Source organism: Ictalurus punctatus, chromosome 3 (assembly GCF_001660625.3).
Source record: "Ictalurus punctatus breed USDA103 chromosome 3, Coco_2.0, whole genome shotgun sequence".
NCBI lineage: Eukaryota > Metazoa > Chordata > Actinopteri > Siluriformes > Ictaluridae > Ictalurus > Ictalurus punctatus.
This window is the reverse complement of record NC_030418.2, coordinates 25,347,594-25,365,421: the sequence shown is the minus strand read 5'-3', so window position 1 is coordinate 25,365,421 and position 17,828 is coordinate 25,347,594. Positions and strand designations below refer to the sequence as shown.

Genomic DNA, 17,828 nt, shown 5'->3' with positions numbered 1-17,828 from the left:
ATGAGAGCTTTAAGGCAAGCTCAGAAGCAGGAGCTGGCCATTCATCTGACACAAATGATTACCCAAAGTATACCATGCCAGTAAAATAAAACTGAGGACAGAAGAAAATGTCTGCTTATCTATCAATCACGACTAAACTAAATATCATGAATTTGTAGATGAACATGTAGATGCGAGGCAGCAAAAATCTGAATTGATTAAAAAAAAATTTTTTATAAAAGGAGACAGACAGAGAGAGAGAGAGACCCATGTGTTATGAACAAATTAAACACCGCAGCAGCATAATCTTTCCAAATGGAACGGTAAACCTGCTTGTGTGTTCTGTCCAGTCCCCAGTTCAGCTATTTGCTTTGTTTTACTGAGCATGGATGTGAGCATGGAGCATGTGGCAAATGGGACTCTGAGTGGAAAAGAAAATACAGACAAGGTCAGGACGCAGAAGAGCCTTGCAGCACAACGGTCTGAGAAGACGCGCAGCAAAATCAATAACTCGTTGCTGCAACATGACCGGAGTCACAGCCGCTGCCAAAAGCATGCTATATTTAAACAACCCAAGATGACAAGCAAGAAGGTAGAGCCGGGATAATGATGCAGCTGTAGGGTGGCTAAGGTGGTGCTGCATTTTAACCGGTCCACAAACAACGAGATGTTTATCACCACTCACGCCTTTGCTAACAGGGTTTGTGCCAGACCTTCATTCTACAGCCCTACAACACTGGAGCATGGCATACTGTGTAAACACAGACACGCTTCCGCCTCTAGCTCAAGTTTAGACAAGGAAACTAATCAGCAAGATATAAGAGGTCTGTTTTATCTGAATATGTTGTACCTTAATGGCACCGATTATGAGGCAGGTTTGTCTGGTCTAAGGAAGCACCATTGCTAGTGTTCTAGCTTATGTACTTAATAGGTCTAGATTTAAACAGGCTTGAACTAATAAATAATGCAAAAAATGGACAACCCTCTCACTTTTGCAGCAATAGCATAGTTTTAGTGTTGATAAATTTCTCTCACAGAAAGTTAGCAACTTGCTTTGTTGCTGGCCTTACTTCAGAAGGATTATGAGTCACAAACCTATGGGGCTAGAGTGTATGTCAAGCAGACACCATTATTCATCTCCCAGGGCTTTAAACGCCACAGGGACATGGTGTGTCTCATACTGCGTTCAATTTACCTCAGAAGTGGGAAGCCAGAACTTGTCATTCTCAACCTGCGTGTGTTCAAGCTACAACATAGGAAAAACCCTAGATGCCTGCGTTCTTCTTTTATAAGCTAACTGTAATGAGTGATGTACACTACAGGGCTAAAAGTATGTAGACACCTGACCATCACACCCAAATATGTACAATTTGACCATCCCATTCCAGATTTCGTCCTCCCTTTGCTGTGAAGGCTGGTGGAGATTTGCTCGTTCGGCCACTAGAACATTAGTGAGGTCAGGCACTGATGTTGGGGTGAAGGCCTGGGGGTGCAGTCGGTGTGCTAGTTCATCAACGAGTGAGGCTGATGTCAGGGCTTTCTGCAGGCCACTTGAGTTCATCCACTCCAACCTTATCTTCATGGACCTCAGGTTAATCACAGTGACATGGTCATGCTGCAACATGTTCAGGCTCCTTAGTTGCAGAGAAGGGAAATTGTAATTAACCTTCGGTTATTTGTTGCCAACTTTGTGGCAATCGTTTGAGGAAGGCCCACATATGGTTTTCATGGTCAGGGGGTCTGTATACTTTTGGCTATAATGTGTATTTACCTCCTGAAAAGAGAGAACTGTATAGTCAGTGCTATAGACTTAACGAGCGAACGTATCAGTATGTTGATTGATCTAAAGGAAATACTTGCATATACACAGCATAACTCCTTTAAAAGTAAGCAGTCCTACTTTGTTTACTGTTTATGCTGTAAGCAGGCATGCAGATTTTATGTTACTGGCCGAGCTGAGGAAACAATCTTGAGTTTCCAAGTAGGAATTCCAAGTCGAGGGGGCGTTTTCTTTGGGGGTTTGTCCCTAGTCGGTGGTTGGAAAGCATGTGTTACGACATTTAGTTGAAAGTAGCATGACTTTACATTAAGTGGTCATCCAATCAGGGCAGTGGTAAAGGCACTGGGCTACTGATCAGAAGGATTAAATAAAACCTAAGTGGTAACAGGAACTTAATTGTTTCATGGATTTTCCACAACATTAAATGCAAGTATAAATGGTTCATAATGAGTCATTCATTAATTGGTAAACTTGCTATGACACAAATTGCTGTGTTATAAGAGGAATAAAACACTTCCAACAGCACATCCAAGTGTTCTATTCCTTACTTAAAAGTATGGTGCCTGAAATTGCCCCATAGCCTACATCAAACACAGGAAGGAGTGTTTGGTTGCCTTGTTTGTTTGACGGAGGCACAGTAGGTGCCAGTAAAAGTGACCACAAGCTTCTTTGCCGATAACATTAAGCTATGTCTGAATTCAGTAGGCCGGGTCTACGCCGTACAAGCTTGACAAACAGTAAAAATGTAATAAATATTTGTCTGCTCCATATACAGCACATTTTTACCTCCTGTTGTGTGACAAACACATTTTCACAGCCCAAAGACTGCAGGAAGAAGAAATGTGTCCCTGAAGACTACAAACAGACTGACCTAGTCCATAAAACAGCCATTTAAAAATAGTGAAACAGGTGTACTTTAAGGTAAAATAGGGACAGAAGTTTTCTAGAAGAGCAGTTATATAAGCAGCAGAGTACCCTGGAGGAGAGCTGGAAGAGAGTGCAAGGAAAAGCACAAGAACCTAGATTTTTTTTCCCAGATACTTTCAAGATCTTATTAGTGTTGTTAAATACCCTTATCCGTCTAATCTCATGTGTTGTATCATCTTGTACAAAACAACACAGAGACTCTTAATAGTGTGGATCTCAATATATATTCATGTTGCTTCATATGTAATTCATAAAACTAATATACCTCATGCCAAAAATGGAAATTGCTTGGCCAAATATGTCAAAAAAGCCAACAAACATTTGATCATCTTTGAAACAGTGCCTATTAATGAAGTTAATACACTTGAAGAAAAAAAAAAGCCACAAGGAAAATGAGCCTTTTCAATCATTTATTCAACAGAAATATCAATAGACAATATGATAATATTCTTCTGTGAAAAAAGTAAGTACACCCATGGCCTCAGAAGCTAGTATTGGCCCCTTTAGCAGAAATAACTTCTTGTAGGCGTTTTGCATAATTGTCCACCAGGTTTGCTTGAATTTTTGACCACTCTTCCATGCAATATTCTTTCAGTTGCAAAATGTTTAAAGGTTTTCTGGCATGTATTGCACATCTGAAATCATCCCCAGAACATTTCAATGAGATTCAAATCTGGGCTTTGACTAGGTCATTCCATAACCCTCCATTTCTTCTTTATGCACCATTCCTTCTTTATGCACCATTCCTTGGTGGATTTGCTAGTGTGCTTAGGATCATTATCCTGGTGAAAGGCCCACTTTCGGTTCAACTTCAACTTTTGGACAGATGGCCTCACATTATCTTCAAGCACTCTTTGATATGATGCAGAATTCATAGTTGAATCAATAAATGCAAACTGTCCAATCCCAGAGGTAGTGAAGCAACCCCAAACCACAACATTTCCACCACCGTGCTTAACAGTTGGTATAAGGTGCTTCTTCTGAAAAGCTGTCTTTGGTCATCGCCAAACACGTCTACTGTTATTGTGGCCAATCAACTCTATCTTTGATTCGTCTGTCCAGAGTGCTTTATTCCAAAAGGCCTGGTCTTTGCCTATATGCTCCTTGGCAAACTGTAGTCTTGCTCTTCTTTTTAGAGAGCAACGGCTTTTTCCTGGCACGTCTCCCATGCAGGTCAAATTTGTGCGATCTCTTTCTGATTGTAGAAGTATGCACTTTGACACCAACAGTTGCAAGACTTACTAGCAGATCCTGTGATGAAATTTTGAGGTTTTTGGAGAGTTCTTTTTGCATCAGACGGACTGCTCTGATGCAAGACCGTCTGATTTTGCTGGGATGGCCAGTCCTGGAGAAATTGGCACCATTTGTAGATGATTTCCCTTACAGTGGAATGATGCATTTCAAATAATCTTCAGATCTTTTTTAAATCCCTTGCCAGACTCACAGTCATCCATAACCTTTTTCTGAAGGCCTTACAGAACTCTTTAGATCTTGGCATGATGACACCACACACCTGAATAACCAAGGGAACACCAGACACTAGATATAAGAGGGGTATAAATAAGACAGGTTCCACCTGCACTCCGTAAGTAGGTTCTAATCACTGGCACCCAATCTTGAACACCTGATTCTAATTTTTGGGATTTGAAGGTGGGGAAAATGAAGGGGTATATTTACATTTTCCATGTGACTAATCTGTTTTTTTTGTACATTTACATTGTGAAAGTGTCAATTTTATGTCATTTGACAGTATGAATTTTATTAAAAGACACTGTCTCAAATATGCTCAAATGTTTGCTTGTCCAAATGTCAAAAAAGCCAACAATTTCCATGGGGTGTACTTACTTTTTTTAACATGACTGTGTATGTGTATATAATCTTTTTTTTTTTTTTTTTTTTTACAGATAGCCTTTAAGAATGAACGTATTAAAATCATTCTCATGGGTGGATCGAGAAACTATGGCAAGGATGCAATGGACATGCAATGGACATGCAATTATATAACACCAGATGTGTTAACACGAATCCATCATGAGTGGGAGAGATGACTGTTCACGTTTACAAAAAAAGGCAGTACTGTAGTGATGTCATGACAGCCCTAGGTGGCTTGTTTTCTCGTGATCACGACTAGGGATGTGTGAGACTAGTCGACCAAAAGCTACAGCTGCTACTAGTCGACATTGAAAACAATAGTCGATTACATGAAAAAAATAGATTTTTATCATTCAAATTACTGTTATTTTAATATTACACTTAACAACTGTTTTAAATAACAAAATAAACCATTTGAAAAAATACATTATATAAACAAACTCCATATTTTACCTCAGATCTCGCATTTTCTCCGGGTCAGTCACGACGGCTCAGAAATGACCACTGGAAAGACGAGCAAGGTGTGGGAGTATTTTGACTTACAAGAAAACTGAAGTTTATGCAAGCTAGGTCATGTCAAACTGGCATACAATAATTCCAACAGAGCCGTGCGGAACCGTATACAGCACAGGCATGTAGGTGTTAGCATAGGAGAAACTAGCCGAAGCAAGCGAATGCCCATCGAGTACATCACTTCAACTCACTGTCATCCTATCCGCTCTGAAAAAATAACCAAGCTTATCTCAGAGATGACCGCAAGAGACATGCTACCACTCAGTTTTGTTGAGGGAGAAGGCCTATGAAAATTGATGGACATCGTCAAGACTGAATACACAACACTAGGGCGGAAAATGATCACGTCAAGGTTAGAGCTGGTGCATCAGAATGTGCTCGCGAATATGAAAGAGACCATGGAGAACACGGTATGTAGCAATAACAATGAACTCTTCGACAGTAATTACGGGATTTGACTGTTTGATTCATACATTAAGTATTTAAAATGGATCTATACATATATACACACAAAGTTGGTGACAGACTTCTGGGGGTTTCTTACTTTTAGACTAGATGGTTACAAAACTTCTGTTTAAACGTCAGTCAAATTAGTTGTAGCGCACATCCCTAATCTTGACATAAAGGTTGTTTCCTGGTGATCAGAGCTCCTTTTTTCAGTGTACTCGTTATAACGTTTCGATTGTTCTGAAGGCAGCAAAAGCTTAACGCGATCCCGCAGCATCATGGATGAACAAATTCGTTTTTACTTTGATCAAGGACTCACTTTAGCTGAAATAGCTCTACGTCCGTCAGTGATTGATCGCTTCTTTACTAGTGTCGAACAACTGAGAAGTGGACACCCATCTATCATAATGTGGAGATAAAGTCTATCTCTACAGTGGGCAATTATTACATTAGTGATAGTGAAGATGCCACTGTGCAAGCAACACCAGTCCCATTCACAAAGCATGACATTTTCTTATGATAAAATGATCTCGGGAGATCATGATTGCCTCTTGTTGCTAAGGTAGAACATCTTGTAAATAAAGTTACATTTAGCTAAAGTATTCATTTCCCCTACGTATGGAGACTTGTGGCACACCCTGTATTTCTGAAGATTAAGTAAGGGATCATCCATGGCTAGGTGCGCGTTACATGATTTTAAAATGGTGTATTAAAGTGTATTAATAGTGACCGGACTGTATTAAAATGGTGTATTAAAGTGTATTAATAGTGACCGGACTGTAATAAAATGGTGTATTAAAGTGTATTAATAGTGACCGGACTGTATTAAAATGGTGTAACGTACACCTAGCCGTGGATTATCCCGCTTATATCATGGTCATTTGCCAGCACTGACTAGTTAAAGCGGTCTTTGGTGTTTGAAGCGCAAAATTTGACTGAAAAGATAAAATTAATTTTCGTTCATTATTTTATATAAATAGTTTGCACTTATATAGCACATTTTAACCCTAGCAGTTCTACAAAATGCTTTACACTGTTTCTCACACACACACGTCCAACGACACTTCGGCATGTGAAGTCATGTGGGCTGGGGATCAAAGCGCCAACCCTGTGATTAGTGGACAACTCACTCTACCACCTGAGCCACAGCCACAGGTCTACAATTCTGCAGACTCTAAATCATACCAAGAGATAAAGTAGGGCAATAAGATTACATTTATATGAATGAATTATAATAAAGAGTTTTTAGAGAGAGAGAGATTGTGCACGTGTGTGAATTACCTGCTTCTGTGCTGTGTCTCTACTAATAACAAAGCTATGAGTTTAACTACTGTATGCAACTATAACCGCATGTTACTATGGTTACAATTTATAGGCAGCGCATTAATTTAGATCTGCGATTAAACTGACAGGAACTACCTGTACATTACACGATTTGAACGTACACCTTCCATCCAATCAGAATCGAATATTCAGACAGACCATTGTATATAAAACAATTATATATAAATATTCCAGATTAGGTAAATACGTTTGAAAGCTTTGTGTAGGAAGGAAGACCATCACAATGCAGATTGTGTCTCCTAGCAGTATAATAACATTTTAAACCACGTGTTCTGTTTACGACTTAGGCTAAGTTCATACGTTCTAAGTTCTAAATTCTTTCAGTGTGGGCAGATCGCCCCGCTGTTCACATGAAATGACTCGCCGTCTTGTAATCGGGAGTCGTGAAGTCGTTGTGGTGTTCACACTACATGATTCCTCGGCGACAGGGGGTCACACACACACTGCACGATCTGACTACTACTGTCACCCGATGCCTCCATCTAAGCAAATCGAGTTTAAAATCGTGTATTGAGAACTACGCTTTAGCAACATATACTGTAGTCCAGGCTGTGTGTTTGTTTATAGAAGAACATCTGCAACGTTCATTATAAAATCCCCAGTCTGTGTATTTCCCCTCCTCTCTGTTACGCAGTAAACAAATCCCACTGATGGAAACCTTCCTATCATCATGGTAGGTGCGAGTGTGTGCACAGGTCAGACATAACATGAAGAGAATAGGACATGTACAGCATTATATCATTCATCCTATTGGTCTAGGTTTAGTAAACATCTGCTTTTGTTTGTTTGTTTACATTTTTACGTTACCTGGTTACACACACTTCTAAATGACCTTGACATTATGTCTAAACTAAACATCTTGTGGTTTCCTCAAAATAAGTAAATTTTTTTTTTTTTAAAGTGAGTGTTCACTCATAAGATAAACTAAGTGGAGCATTCCAGTATTATAAAAACTCATTTTAGCATAGTTTTACTTTTTTAGGCAAAAAAATACAGACAATGTGTTAAATAAGGCTCTAGTTGAACAGCAACAGTTTTAAAAAGTGGAACTTATAAAACAATAGGTCAATGTTCTTCCATAGGCGTGATTTAAAGATGACCCGAAGTTATAACAGATCTGTCAAGGAAAAGCGGAGGCTCAAATATCAAATATTACTCTTTATTATTACTCGAACACTGAGAAAGTTCCACAGGATCCAAACTTGCTCACAACATCCAGAACATTTGGATACAACCTTTTGAACCGCTATCGCTTATAATAATAATAATAATAATAATAACATCCACTATTACCATCTTTAACGTGCACTCTTCACCAACTTTTATTACTTATTCCACAAAACGCTGTACGCAGTCACTGCATACAGCCGAGTGCAAAACTTTGCACACCCTTTCAATAAAATAATATTTATTGTAACCAAGCAGTTTAACGCTCATTTTTAAAATGTTCATTCTCACAAAGCACTGTTTTGCAATTTATGACTTTATATAATATACACATACATACATACATACATACATACACGAATAAATAAATAATGAACATCTGTAAAATCTTACACACTAAAAAGTTACTGGTTAAATTAAACCCGTCCCCCATTTGGTCTGAAGTATGTGCAAACTTTTGCGCTGATTTTTTATTTTATTTTTTGGCACCCATTACATCTAGTCCAGTTATTAACAAAATTCCATTAATTAGATGGAAAATTTATAGTAAAATAATAGTCATGTACAAGACCTTTCCCCTATAATGCCCTTAATTAAACTAATGGAAACAGATGAATTGATCATTAATCTTATAAATAATCTGTGTGAGGGTGTTTAACTTAGATGCGTCTTTAAAAAATAAAATAAACATTAACACTGCTTTCGTTAACTCTGATGTTGCCGGAAACATGCTAAATTAGCTAGCCAAATAGATGACGTTAACTAACAGTTTTCCTTTTCTATTTATATTAATTGACACGGTTAATTCACATACCTGTCCAACATCTGCTGCACTGCAACGGCGTTCTCGTCTGCCATGCCTTGTGCTCTGTGTCCTTCAAAATCACACACTATACACAAATTGTTTGCTAATTAGCGGAAGCTAAGCTAAACTAAGCTAAAGCCAGGCCTTCACGGGAACACCAAGCCCGAGCTCACTCGCTGCGCTGTAGCAGTTATGCTAGCTAACTAGCTGCGATAGAACCCACAACACGAAATTAAGCTATTACATAACAACCTAATAACTCACACTAATACTACTCTTACGCTCCTTAGCGTCCTCACACCACTAATACGTCATATATTCTTGGCGTTATCGCCTCAGTATGACCGCCGAACTCGATTTACAGCTCCTCACTGGCGCTAACAAGGAGACGCACTGCGCATGCGTCAACAAACCATAACACTGGCGTGTGGAGAAACACTGAGTACTAGGTGTTATGGGATATGTAGTGTCAAAATTCATACTCGTCTCCTATACGTGTAGCTTTAAAAATCGCGTTTGAGTTATCTTTTAACACAGTGAAAGCAGGCAGGCCCGAACTGGAGGCTACTTGGGAAAGAGGAAACATGAAGATACACATATGGCTACAAAACACTTCGTATTGCGGTAAGAAACTCGTCGTTTTTTTGGTAGCATAATTGGAGTCACAATTTAAGTTATCTATAGATTCACATATGCACGTTCAACATTTATGTGTTTAATTTAACAAGGGCGAAATGGAAATTCAAAACAATATAATAATAATCTGTTTTATTATGCGTGTAATAGGTTATTGGGTGGTTTAATATCCGTATAATGTGTTGCCAGTGAGTCATAATTTTTTTTATATCATTTCCATTTCATGGGGGTTTTTTTCTTCCCAGAACTGTGCTATGTTTAGGTCAATGCTGACTAAATGTTTGCTCCATTAGTAAACTAAACAGGGTACTGTCTAGGTTTAAATGGTTACACTTCATTTGTATGTCATAATTTATTTGCAAAAATGCTAAAGCGTTGTGCATTCTGGCAATAATTCAGAGAGTGGCTATTAAGAGTCGTTGTTTAATCCTCAAAACTATTTTAAAATTCTATATCGTTGTGTTTACTCTTCTGGTTGTTAGGGGGGGGGGACGACTACATTTCCCATAAGCCTCCTGTGCGCCGTCCATGCGCCGCAGTCAATCAGCTGTTGAGGCAACTGCTGACTCGACCTCGCAGTAGAAAGGTAGCTGGTTTATCATTATCCAAAGGCAGACGTGGCAAACAGAAATAGCCTTATTTACAGAATCCAAAAAAGGTGAACGACAAGGTAAAGTCTGCTTCATGTAGTTTACAAGCGCAGTAAAAAAAAAAAAGTTAAAAAAAAAAAAGCATGCATGTATTTGTAGCATATGTTGTGTGGCTCGCTGTCGGTGCAGGGAAGGATTAGTGCAGCAGGATGCATGACTCTTTCCCCTTCCGATTGCCTCCACAGTATATGCGTGTCTCATGAAACATATAGAGATGCAAAAGCTTTGACGCATAGGCCATGCACTTGTGGTAGCTCAGAAAGAGTGTGTGTGCGCGCGCGCGCGTCTGTCAGTGTGTACTGTAGCCTATACTTTGCCCAAGTGCCAGTTGTATTGATCACACTGTTGACCTTGAATGGGCGGTTCTTATGCAGCAACGTGAATACCGAGGATTAACTGCGGATGCCTCATAGATACTTCTATATTGCATGGAAAGAGATCATTTCTTGGAGTTAAAAAGCAACCTTTGCTTTTTTTTTATTTTTAAAGTCCAGCCTGCTCTGAGAGGTGCTCTACGTCTCCTGGGCTAAGATCTATAATTGTCGCATAGCGCACTTGGCCTACTTGAAGATCTTTTTACAGTCGTATTTTAATCTACACATTAATATCACATAATAATCAATAGGACACTTTCTATTTTAGCTTAGCCTGGTGCTTCAGGTTATTTTGGTCAGCCAGCTGCTGCAGGAGTATCATATGAGACAAATTTAAACCCTTCATTATTTTCCCCCAGGGGGAAAAGGTACTAAACTGTACATGTCCTTCTCACAGATGTGGTATCCACAAGAGTACACCTTTTGTACATTTAGTATGTATGTTTTACCTAGAAAGTGGTGCATTATGTAAAAGGTTACAGTCCAGTTAAGTAAAGGACTCTTTAACCATGTTTCCAAGTGAAAGATGCATATAAATTACACAGTTTAGTAGTTCCTGAGAGTGTATATTTGATCAGTATTAAAACAACACTAGCTCTTTTACAGTATAGCCTATTACACAAGAGATGTATTGGCCAGTGTCGTGTCTGGTTGAAACTCAGATTTTGCAATAAACAAGCATAGAGGGCACCCCAGCTGCAGATCTCTCCGTTGAAACCAACCATAATTAAGTCATCTCCTTATTCCTTTTGAAATACAGGGTGTCTGAAATGTCAGGAAGCTAAGCTATGGGAGTATGTTGAACAAAATCCACAAAAACAAGCAAAGACATGATACAGCGGCTGAGAAAATGCATAGAGCGTAAGAGTGAACATGTTGTAAATAATAAATATGAAATTATGTATATGTAGTTTTACTCTCATTGGTTCCTTTCTTTACAGACAATCCATTGAATGTCTAGTAATTTGTGGATGTTTTAAGTTATATAACCATAATGTTGTTTGGGTTTTTTCCCATCCAGGGAAATTGTTAAATACTTGAAATGATTTATTAAGTTCATGTATGAAGCTTTGTTTATTATAAAGTCATATTAAGAGTGCCCATGCTTAAATGTTATAATAAAGCTACAAGCTATGTAGGTTACCAAAAGCAATACTACCAAAGCCTATAAAATACTGTATATTAGGATAAGATAATGTTGTTATATTTTTAATAAAAAGCCGGTGTCTTAAACAAGAGTCCAACATTGCGCGCGCGTCTCCTTTAACCTTGCTGAAGGACGCGACTATATTTATTGACGTATGCAAATTTCGAAGAGGGGGCGGAGTCACGGGCAAAAAAACAGGAACAAGAATCACTTTCACATTGCAGTCTGGAGTTCCGGTGAGAGGGGGAAAAAAGAGACGTGGCGAAAAATATCGGTGAATATCGGTGCCTTCAAAGCTCTTTTCTCGTTTGTTCACATTTGGAGCAGATACCCGTGTGTGTGCGTGTGTGTTGAGGCGGGTTAAAGGATATACAGTTTGCGCAGTGACGCCGCCAGTTTGTGCTAGATGGGTGATTACGGGTTCGCCTTACACTCGGCTCTCCTCAGCAGTAGCGGCAGCTATAACAGTCTCCCTCTCGGGTCGTTTTCATCGCCCAAGCACCGTAGCAGTCCGACGAATGTGGTGTACGATATCCTCAATAATAACTCCTCTCTGTTTCTCCCTTTTGCAGCTCAGCAAACCATGCAGGATGATTTACTGATGGACAAAAGCAAAGCTCAGCCTCACCACCAGCACCAGCAGCAGCAGCAAGACCCAGCCAACGTCGAGCCTCCTTCCACACCGACTCCCTCACCGTCCGAGCCGGCGATCTCTGAGGACAGCAGCCCGTTGAGCGGGAGCAGCCAAGCGCCTTCGGTCCAAAGCAGCAAAGAGAAAGTAGCAATGGAATCACCGATCCTGCCGGGTCTGGGCTTCCCGGAGACCGGTGGCAACTCCTTGTCTCCGTCGTTCGCCAGCACTTGGTCATCTGGAACGGCGAACGCAGTGGACGATAGTTTTTTCCAAGGAATCCCCTCGGTGAACGGCACCATGCTTTTCCAGAACTTCCCTCACCACGTCAACCCGGTTTTCGGAGGCGGATTTTCGCCGCAGATCGGCTTGGCACAGTCACAACAGCAGCAAGTACAACAACAGCAGCAGCAGCAGCAGAGGAGATCTCCGGTCAGCCCCAACCAGGCTGTTTTTCCTCAGCGGAACGCATACAGCCACCAGGCCGTGGTGAACAGCAAGGCCTCGCCGTCTTCGTCCTCCTCGTCGTCGGCATGGAGCGCTCAGCAGAGCGCCGTGTGGAGCTCCGGCTCCAACCCCTGGAGCGGGCTGCCGGCCGGCCGGGACCCGCGGAGAGCCGTCGGTGTAGGAGTCGGCCTGCCTTCGGCTCTTAACCCCATCTCTCCGATGAAGAAACCCTACCCGACTAATGTCATCGCCCCGCCGAAGTTCCCCAGAGCCGCCCCGCTTACCCCAAAACCCTGGCTGGAGGACAACGCCTTCAGAACGGACAACGGCAACCTGCTACCTTTTCAGGTGAGGGATTTTATCATTGCTAGTACCCGCCGTGTTTCTCTCTCTGTTTTCTAGCCTACAGCTGTTCGCCCGTGTGTGCTTAGGTTGGTCGATTGATTTGTAAGCCAGCTAATGTCTTATACCGGGCAGGACATTTTTACTACAGAATTGTGTAGTATTCAGGTCGGGGTTTATAATAAGCTGACACACGGTTTATTCTAAACTTCATCCTGATGGTTCAGGGTTGGCAGCGCTTAGAAAATGACGTTTCTTTATTAGTTTGTGCGTGTAATATGTGATCAGTGCTATCGTGATGATGAGGAAATGAGTGTTCTATACAGTATGACCTTCAGAGTGATGTCTAAATCGACGGCACGGCTAACGACTGGCTAACCTTTACACGAAGGTCAAATAACACACTCCTGTCTGTCTGTCTTTTTCTCTCTCTCTCACACGCCACTGCGTCTCACTGAAGGCCTGACGCTTTCATCACGACCTGAATTCCTCCCAGCTCCAGCTCTCCTACATATTTACATATTACATATTTTTCAACATGAATTTGAATGGACGTCACACTGGCAAATCGTTTTCACAAATGCCGTCGTCTAGCCTCCTTTTAACCCCTTTACACCCTTCATAACTTATTATAGATATGTGAAAATGAAAAAAAAAGCTTTATTGATGTAAAACCAGCAGGGTGAGTGTAAATGGTTAATTTCCATCAGCCCGTTCTGCCAGCTCACTCAGGGGCGTTTAAAGGTACCAACACGCAAATTTGATTGGTGGATTATATATAGGGCGGGGCATACAGTGCCTGCTCTCCTGGTTATATCAGAGCTGTCATGAATGGAAACATTGGACCTCAGTGATCTGCTTGGCCCTGTTATTCTATAATAAAGTTACATATGGATAAATCCATTTCTAGTTTGTGGCTTGTTCAACAACAACAAAAAAAGTTTTTCTCTTTCAGACTGAAAACAACTTTTCAGTTGTGTAGTTAAATAATGCAAATAGCATTTCAGTGGTTATACTGTGTACTGGAAACCCCCCCCCCCCCCCCCCCCAAGTCTGTATATGAAGACTTGTAGACCTTTTTTTTCATTGTTTCAGGCCCTCGTTTAAACCTCCATGTTATATGTTTGTGCTGTATTGTGTATTTCTCCCATATATGGATTAGCCCCAGTGTAGCTGCTCTTTTACACCAGTGAAAAAGGTCAGCACTGCGGCAGAGAGAAAACTGATGAGTCATGTAGGTAGTTATCCACCAAGCGACAGGTTCTGCCTTGTGTCTTCACTGATGACTTGTATGATTTGTGCCTTCTCACAAACACTGTGGTGCAGGGTTTGGTTGTTTTGGGCAGAACTGCTATCATTTGAACAGTCATGGTTTGAAAGCAAAAATATTTAAGTTGCACTTCTCAGGAAAAGATGCACCTGATAAAGACAAGCAGTGTCTTTTCTTGTCTCATCGTGCTGTGAGATCATCTTGTGTGTACGGTGAAAGGGCAGCTTGTGTTGGATGAAACAGTAGCACTTGCACTAGGACAAAGCTCTTAGCAAGATTCCATCTTGGCGCATCGGGCAACGCCTGGGTGTGTGCAGCGTTCAACCATAACCAAAACGCAGAAGTGCCTTTTAATACTAATGAACATTAGAATGTTTATTTCCTCACTCTAAAATCATTTATTGTTCTACTATGTCCGCTTTCTAAAGATGATTCACATTGAATTACACCTGAATCCAGAACTGATTAACTCCTCTTGGGTGGCTAATTCTGATTAGAGAAATATAAATTTGTGTCAAAATTGTCAGCAAGGTTGCGAAAAATTCACACTGTCTATTTAAAATATACTTTTTCAGTACGTGATTCAGGGAGTGTTACATATGAGCTCACTTAGTAATGGCATGGTGTATAGAAAACCTCCTTCCATATATGGACATGTATATTTCTAGGTCTTATCATTTTTAATCACACGTAGAGATGTTCTTAGCTCAATTGAGTAGTTTCGTAAAACCATATTAAACAGTTTATTTGACTTTGGTTGTTTCTAATGGAAAATGACTTTAATAGGAGCAGTGAATTCATATCATGCTTTGGTAATGTATTAGACCTGGAGCATACCACACTTTCTTTCCCTGAAGGTGCTATCTTAAAGTGCACCTATTATGGTTTTTCAGATATTATCTTTCATGTAGTGTATTATAGAGCTGTTTGTGAGTGTAAAAATGTCTGCAAAGATTCAAAAATCATAGTGCACGACAAACAGAGTTATTGACTCCCAAAACAAGGAAGCGATTCTGAACAGCTGAAACGAGTCGCTAGTAATTCCAAATTTACTTCCTGCACTAACCTACTTAGGTTTGTAACAAAAAGCCCCACCTCTGGTATTTATTGGCTGCTCGCGAAAAGACAGAGCTGAAACTCGTTATGGTAGTCGGCGTTTCCTTTTCGATCACAACAGACTGGGACATCTGACCAATCAGAGCAGAGTATGCTCTCTGAAAGGAGGAGTTTAGAATGAATCTTTTAGAACGGCTCATTTGAGTCGTTTTTTGACACTGGTGGGGAAAAAGGTAATGCTGCAGTTTAAATTATGAGCACATTAAAGTGTTTTTTGACCTTGGATGAATGTAAATCTATTGTATGAGACCTTAAACAAAATTAGGCACGTTTCAAAACCAGAATAGGTGTGCTTTAATGTGAACAGGTCTAGTCTCCTGTTTAAACAGAATGGGTATTCTTTTAAAACCATTATTATTATTATTATTATTAGTGAACCTCATATCGTCTCTATTTGAGTCCGAGGCAATAGTAAACTGTTTGTAGCAGTAGACATGGCAAAACAGACGAAGTAGACTAATAGTAACACAAGGTCAAAGGGAATGGTCTGATGGTGTGATGAAATGAGGTAAAAACAAAAGGGGGGGTGGTGGACAACCGGAGAGCAATTGGAATCACAAACCAGCTACTGGGGCAGGTCCCCCAACAGACAACCACCAAGCCTTATGGATGTCACTTTTGTGGAACTGTGTCCTCCACCAACTACCTGAATTAGCGCGTTAAACGATATTTCCACATAAACGCATAACAGTACGGCTTTGCAGATCTGTAGTCACATAATATTACAACTAGCTGCCTTGTTTCAGCCAATAAAGAACCTTCAGATTTGTAAACAGGAAGTGTTTATACTTTACACAGTCATCGTTTACACGTAGCACATTACTGAATAGTACTATTGGTTTTGTCTGCTAACATGGAGATTCATTATCGTTGACTTCAAGTCCTCATGAAATCAAAATGGAAGTTTTGTGGCTTTTAGTATAAATTTGTCAGCCTTAAAGTTATCTATAAGCTAGTGTGCTCCAAAACAATGACACGATTCACATGCAGAAGATATACGCATGCAAAATTTACAATCTCTCTCTACCACCAATACGGATCAACAGTTTTAAAGACATCATTCTGCACTTCAGCTTTTCATCAGATTTTCTGGCCAATCAAAATGCTCTCTAGATTCTGAATGGTCCCGCCCCACAACATTATAAAAGTCACCTTGCTGAAGTTGCCACTGTTGAGTGAGCGAAATCATATCAGCAAGCATGGGTCCTAAATGTGTCTTTGGCTGTTCGAATATGTGTGTTTTAATCAGTTTTCCACGTGTAAGATACTCCACAAATGAATACAACGCATCGTTATTGCTCGGGCTCGCGTCCATGTAACTGTCAAGTCCGGTTTAGCCCGTGCTTTGAGGTAAGCTAAATGCTACTGGCTATTTAAAAAGGGGAGGGGTCACTCTATATCCTGCCCCTGACTTCCTGTTTCAGTGGAAATTACCTCAATACATCGAATAACACTTCACAGAGACTTTCAGGAGTATAATCAGATTGCTTCTTCCTTATAGTTTAATCAGTTTTCTTGGTAGGCAAGGCAGTTTGTCACTGTTTCGTGGTGTAACGCACAGCCAGTTACTGCTATCAAACGACAATCACAGATAACAGTTGCAGTTTATAACAGATTTTCATTTTTTCTATGAATAGTATAACTTGCTGTAATAACGGGAAACAGTTATGTAAGGAATAAAACATGATTGGGTGTGCTGTTACAGGAAAGTAGTCAGCGATGGGGTGACACAAAGCCCATTGGTTATTTGATTATTAGTTGGTTATTCCAGTGAAGAACATCCCGAAATGTTTTATTTACTGTCTTTCCACAGCAGTTTGCCAACAGTTTGAATTTTGTATTAATTAAAAAGCCTCACACGTGATACTGTTGATCAGTTTATAGTTGCGTGTAATGTTGCGGAATGTACCTGAAACAAGTCCTGTTATCACTTACTTTACAACAGCTATAAACGTATTACCTGAAATATACTGACTGTTGCAAAGCGCTGACACCAGATACGTTGTCATAGCAGAGATATGTTTTTCTGTGTTAAATAAGAGCAGTTTTTATATCTGTTTATTAGTCTTTAGGTTATGTGCTGATTGTACACCATACAAGTAGACACGTTAATTTCTGAGAAAGTATGTATTAATAAAACCTGAAAATTAATCACCACGTTCTGAACAATCCGATTCGAAAATTCAACGGTGCTGTGGTGTAAGAGAGTAACGTTCAGTCCGTACAGGATTCCGCAGAGGCTTTGTGTGATTGTCGCAAGCAAAAATTCTTGCTTTTGCGGCGGCTTTTTTCAAAATTTGTGATGCAACTTGCTGTGTGTTTTGTGCTTTTTTTTTGTTTGTTTGTTTGTTTTTGTTTATTTTTTGGTTTTTTTTTTGTTT

General features: G+C 40.1%; 2 protein-coding genes across 9 annotated transcripts in view; one reads left to right on the top strand and one right to left on the bottom strand.

Annotated features, from left to right (window-relative positions):
- The window catches only part of marchf5 (membrane-associated ring finger (C3HC4) 5), a 47,152-nt gene extending 37,930 nt beyond the window's left edge, over positions 1–9,222 (bottom strand). For both annotated transcript variants that reach the window (XM_017463649.3, XM_017463650.3), the window contains exon 1: positions 8,844–9,222. In XM_017463649.3, the coding sequence (XP_017319138.1) occupies positions 8,844–8,887 (44 nt within the window). In that variant the 5' untranslated portion in view covers positions 8,888–9,222. The remainder of the gene's footprint in view (positions 1–8,843) is intronic.
- A 53-nt stretch (positions 9,223–9,275) lies between these two features.
- cpeb3 (cytoplasmic polyadenylation element binding protein 3) overlaps positions 9,276–17,828 on the top strand; it is a 61,284-nt gene continuing 52,731 nt past the window's right edge. For 4 of the 7 annotated variants that reach the window (XM_017463644.3, XM_017463643.3, XM_053679799.1 and 1 more), the window contains exons 1-2: positions 9,276–9,458; positions 12,214–13,067. In XM_017463644.3, the coding sequence (XP_017319133.2) occupies positions 9,419–9,458; positions 12,214–13,067 (894 nt within the window). In that variant the 5' untranslated portion in view covers positions 9,276–9,418. The other 3 variants (XM_017463647.3, XM_017463646.3, XM_053679800.1) reach the window with 3 other exon arrangements.